Genomic DNA, 5939 nt, shown 5'->3' on the forward strand with positions numbered 1-5939 from the left:
TTTCTTTCTTTTTTTCTTTCTTTCTTTTTGTAAGTCCACCCTATTGTTTGTCTTATTTATTTATTAATTAAATATACAGTGGTCTGCGTGTGTGCACCAGATTTCATTACAGATGGTTGTGAGCCACCATGTGGTTGCTGGGAATTGAACTCAGGACCTTTGGAAGAGCAGGTAGTGCTCTTACCTGCTGAGCCATCTCTCCAGCCCTGTTTTCTATAATCAAAAAGCTTCCAGAAATTATAATAAAGCAACTATGATGCTGATATAGATTTGCATATGCCTGTAACCCCACCCCCCACTTTGAAGGCTGGCAGAAGAGAATTACCATGAGTTTTAAGTCAGGCTAGGCTGTAGAGATAAGAGACCTTGTCTCTGAAAAACACCATGTAGAGGCTCTGGAGAGACCTCAGCTGAGATGTGCATGCATGAGCACCTGTTTGGATGCCAGACCTCATGTAAAATTGTGGTAGCCATACTCTCGTAATCCCAGCACTGGAAAGGCGGTGACAGCAGTGTCCTGGGGCTCACTAGCCAGCTACCCCAGCCCATGGTGAAAACCCTGTCTCACAAGACAGTTTGGGAGGCCCTTAAGGAGTGACAGTCAAGGTTGACTTCTGCCTTCCATATGCATGCATGCACAGATACATGTCAGTATGTACAAACTCACATATACAATCCCAAAACAGAACAAGCAGCCCTCCAGCTACAGAGTAAGTTACATTTATTCTAATAGAATTATTGAAATGTAGCTCATGTATTGTAAACTTTATTCACAGTGACTTTTATTCATGATACTTTACAATCATCATCTTTATCTTATTCAAGAACCTTTTTCCTCTAAACATAAACCATGTTAATTAGTAGTTTCCATTCTCCTCTGATCCCAGCTCTTCTGTTATGTTTAGAGATCTGCCTAACATAGGTGTCTTATGTAAATGGTGTCATCTGTACATATAAAGTACATATCAGCACATTGTCTAGGATCTTCCATGTAAGAATGTAAGAAAATACCCCTTTTCATTTATCTGATGAGTTGATAGCCATTGTGTTTCCATTTAACTTCTCTTACGTACCTAGGAATAGAATGGCTGGGTTATGTAACTCTGGGTTATAGTTGAAGAACTGCCATATTTTGCACAGTAGCTCCAAGTTGTCTGAATACATTACTTTTAACCAGTTACTGTTGATACATAGGCTACGGAAAGAGAATAAGGAAATCATGAGGTTCACTTCACAGGAGAGTTGAACAATGAAAGAATTGTGACATTTTTTAAAGTAATTAAATGATGTATTTTTTAAAGTAGTGATCATCTGGTTTGCTGAGTTCCTTAGGAAATGTGTGTCCTGTAACAATTCTTAAAGACTCGGGCATGATATATGTGTGTGGGTATTCTGCCAGCATGTGTCTGGGTACCTTGTGCTTGCAGTGCCCACAGAGGCCAGAAGAAGGCATCAGATCCCCTGGAACTGGAGTTAGCTGCGTTGATTGCTGAGAGTTGAGTTCTACCTGGATCCTTTGGAAGAGCAGCTAGTGCTCTTAACTGCTGAGCTATCTCTCAGGCCCTGAAGAAAGTTTGTTTGTTTTGTGTATGCACCTGTGTACCACAGGCCACATGAGATCAGAAAGCTTGGTTTCTCCTTATACAGTGGTTTTCAACCTTCCTAATGCTACGACCCTTTAACATAACTCCTCCCCAACCATAAAATTATTTTCGATGCTACTTCATAACTGTAATTTTGATACTGTTATTAATCATAATATAAATATATAATATGCAAATGGTCTTAGGCAACCCCAGTAAAAGGATCATTTGACCCCAAAGGGATTGTGACCCACAGGATGAGAAACACTGCCTTATATCATTTGGGTTCTAGGGATTGAACTCAGGTTGGCAAGGCTTGGCACCAAGTGTCTTTATCTACTGAACTGTATCGCAGGTCATTTGTGAGAAATTTGATTCTGTAAAACAGTTTTTTGTTGTTGTTGGTGTTTTTCTGAGACAAGGTCTCACTATGTACCCTGGAACTCTCTGTATAGATCCGCCTGCCTCTGCTCCAAAGTGCTGGAATTAAAGGTGTGCGCCACCACACCTGGCTGAAATGGGTGTGTAACTCCAGCAATGGTTTCTGTTGCTCAGGCCTTTTCTTTGCTGTTTGCTGTTTTAAGTCACATCTGAATGGAGCACTTGCATGGTCGTCCTTTCCACTTACTCAAATAAGTAACTTGGTAGAGGTCCTAAGTCCATTCAAAGTAACAACCTGTTTAGTCCAGGCCAGCTTCACCATGCGATTTGTGTCTGACCCTGTATCCATATAGTAGTTCTTTTGTTTTCCTGAAGATTTCTGTAATTTATTTTAGAATTAAACTTTCCCTCTAATGGTATTTTCTTTTATCTACAGAATACTAGAGAATTGGCTAAAGGTGAAGTTCACAGGAGATGACAGCCTGGTGGATGATATACGTGATGGTGGCGGTGATATCCAGACACTCACGGTCTTTAATGCGCTCAGTAGTAAAGGGGATCAAACAGTTTCTGTTAACGTGTGCATAAAGGTGAGTGACAGTCACTCCATTTACTTACCTTTATGATTTCATTTGCTTTATTCAGACATTACTGAAATTATAAATTGCTATTTATTCTCAAAAGTGGTTTTAAATTATTTTGAGAAGATCAGAAGCAAATGGCATTATCTATTTTTCTTTACATCTTACATCTTTACAAGTCGCCCTCTACTTGTGTAAGGTTTAGTATATTTTCTCTTTCTGTCCCTGTTAAAAGTGTCTGAGATGGTCAGTTTTTGAAGAGAGGAAGTTTACTCTTGCTGGTAGTATTGATGGTTTCAGTCTGTGCCTGACCTTGTCGGTCTTTTGAGGAAGCACATCCTGGTTGTGAGGTGGATAGGGGACACAGCAGAAGCAAAAGTGTGTGTTTGACAGCCAGGAACCAGCAGAGAAGAGGGGGAGGCTGGCATCCTGCAGTTCCTTCAAAAGCATGTCCCATTGACCTAAAATCTCCACTAGACCCAACTCTTGGGTACTCAGCCACCTCTAATAGTGTGAAGTTGGAGACCAAAGCTTAAACTCCTGGGCTTCCGTGGGGCAGTCAGGATTCAGACTACAGCAAGCATGGAGCTTCGGCTGCCACAGACCTTCTTGAGAACATGATACAAACTACATTATACCTTTATATTTTATTTTTTGCTTGACTCAAGGTATAGCCTCTATCCAAATAGAATACCTTAGAGTCATTTTTTGGTGAGCATTTATCCCAGTTATTCTATTTCAGATAGCACTTTTATCTGACAAGTATCCCAAAACCACTTAAACACAAAACACAATATTCTCCCTATGTCTCTTTTACCCAGAGAAATAGTTAAATGCTGCAGCTCTGCTCACCAGGTTCTTGGGTTTGAAGTAAACTTTTCCATGTAGTGTGCTCAGAGCAGTGTCTGGCAGACACCTGGAGCTCATCTGTTGGTGTTGGCAACAGTATAGTACTTTTCCTTGGTTTATTCCCTTCCTGACAGTATGTATCCTCCAGCCGATTCTGAAGAAAGGATGTGTAGGAAGAAAGTTTTTTCCTTTCTTCTCTGAAAATATACTTAGTGTACCCTCTTATTTTTTTTATTGTTGTTTAACTAGGTTTGTAGAAAATTATTTTACTTCTTAGTATCAACCTGCTGTTATGATTTTCCTTGGTAACTTTTCCTTTCTGTCCATAGGGTTCTGAAATTGCTCTGCAGTGCCAAGTGTGCTAGATTTCCTTCATTGGTTGTGAGCTTAGCAGGTCTTTAGGCAGAGACTCTTACTGTTTGGGTGGTGGTGGAGTTGGACCTGGGCCTCAGGCATGCTAGGAAAGTGCTCCACCTCGAGTTCCACCTCGAGCTCCACCTTGAGCTACTCACCCAGGCTTTCCTAGAGTTTTTAGCTCTTAAGGATCTTGGTGAGTTTCTGAGCTAGCCTTCCACTTGCAGTCTCATTGCCTCAGCTCCCCTGAGCAGCAGTTCTGGTTATAACTGGGTTTAGGCATGTAGTCTCCTGACGTGGAACCTTATGTTACTTCTGGGTCAGTTTTGTAGGGTTTCATTTGTTTGTTTTGTTTTTTAAGTTGCAGGAAAAAAATGATGGGTTTCATTGTAACGTTTTATATATAGAGATCACTGTACCATTTCAAGTTGCCCCTCCCTCTGGTCCCCTTCCTTTTCCCTAAGAGTTCCTTGTGATACCTGTTCTTCTTTCCGTTACCTTTTTATTAGACAGGTGTTGAAGCACATGAGTTGATCCTCTGAACTTTTATTCTATCCTGTGTCATTACACTGTATTGTGAAACATAGTCTTGGCACAACACACCCACCAGATGGGTCACCTTATTTCTCAGAGGAGGTCAGTGCTATTGGGTCCAAGATCTGGACAGTAAGAACTGTCTCCTGAGTTGTCTCCTCTGGGTCTCTTTTATGTTGGCAGCTCTTTCTTCAGATATCTTAGCCGAGGCTGACTGTCTGTACCTGAACAGGGCCCTTAAACGTTGGCCAGAAGTTCTGTTTGGGTAGCAGTAGATGGTCACTGAATGGCGAGCAAACCTTTTTCTGGATCTGGGCATCTATTCTGTGGGCTGTTCAGTTTCTAGAGCAGCTTCATTCCGTTCTTCCCTGGTGCAACTGCTAGTACTCAGGTCAGAATCAGAGGTGACCAGTATCCTTGTAGGCTTATCATGGCTTCCTCTACATCATTTATCCAGAGATTGGTCCCATTTCCTCAATGGTGTAAAGAAATAAGTACGAATCTCTTGTCTGCTGCAGGCTTGGTTTTGTGATGGATTTAACCTTTTTATAATTTTTCACAATTGTTAAGATGGTAGTTATGTGGTCAAACATATATGTAGCTGCAGGCTTTTGTATCTGTTGACCAGGCAGTTTCGTGGTCTTGTGGAGGGCTGGCCCGGCTGTGGATTTTGTTTGTCTTTTGTTTTGTTTTGTTTTATGAGGAAGGGTTTCTCTATGTAGCTCTGACTGTTCTAGAACTCACTGTGTAGACCAGGCTGACATCAAACTCACAGAGATCCACCTGCCTCTGCCCTGTGAGCACTGGGATTAAAGGTGTGTGCCAGCATGCCTGGTCCAGCTTTGTCTCTGAAGGACTCCCCAGGACACAGTGACTGCGTGGTGACTGGAACACCTTGGGGCAAACTGCTTCCTCTGTTCTCTTCTCTGGTACATTCATCCTGATGTCTTTGGTTCTGTTGCAGGTCGCCCATGGCACCCTTAGTGACAGTGCCCTTGATGCTGTGGAGACACGGAAGGACCTGTTGGGAGCCAGTGGGCTCATGCTGCTGCTTCCTCCCAAAGTGAAGACTGAGGACGTGGCAGAGGAGGACCTGTACTGGCTGTCAGCCCTGCTGCAGCTCAAGCAGTTGCTTCAGGCCAAGCCCTTCCAGCCTGCGCTTCCGCTGGTGGTTCTCGTGCCCAGCTCCAAAGGAGACTCCATGGAGAAGGAAGTGGAGGATGGTTTGTGAAAGACGTTTCATTTATGGTTTTAGTTTTTAATTAGTAGGTGGAGCTTGAGTTTGATGGATGGCAGGCAGTACATCCTTTGAGACTAGAAGGTTTTTGTCTACTGAATGGTGGGCCAAGACTAGCACTGGGATATGTCACATGTGGAAATGAACGTTATTACATGGGGCCTTTCTCCTTTTCTCTTACAGGTCTGATGTTACAAGATTTGGTTTCAGCTAAGCTGATTTCAGATTACATTGTTGTTGAGATCCCTGATTCTGTTAATGATTTACAAGGCACAGTGAAGGTAAGTTCCATCATTTTTTTTTAAATTTATTTATTTATTAAAGGTTTCTGTCTCTTCCCCGCCAAGTTCCATCATTTTTAAAGCTCTATCAAGACACTTGTTTCTCCCTCTTCTGATATATCTTAAATTCTTTTTTTTT

The 5939-nt window shown here is 42.1% G+C and overlaps 1 protein-coding gene across 1 annotated transcript in view; it reads left to right on the forward strand.

The window, feature by feature from the left end:
* The window catches only part of Mcm3ap (minichromosome maintenance complex component 3 associated protein), a 53481-nt gene that overhangs the window by 33383 nt on the left and 14159 nt on the right, over window positions 1–5939 (forward strand). The window contains exons 21-23 of the mRNA XM_026785395.1: window positions 2401–2554; window positions 5247–5505; window positions 5703–5800. Of these exons, the coding sequence (XP_026641196.1) occupies window positions 2401–2554; window positions 5247–5505; window positions 5703–5800 (511 nt within the window). The remainder of the gene's footprint in view (window positions 1–2400; window positions 2555–5246; window positions 5506–5702; window positions 5801–5939) is intronic.

Source organism: Microtus ochrogaster, linkage group LG2 (genome assembly GCF_000317375.1).
Source record: "Microtus ochrogaster isolate Prairie Vole_2 linkage group LG2, MicOch1.0, whole genome shotgun sequence".
Classification (NCBI taxonomy): Eukaryota; Metazoa; Chordata; class Mammalia; order Rodentia; family Cricetidae; genus Microtus; species Microtus ochrogaster.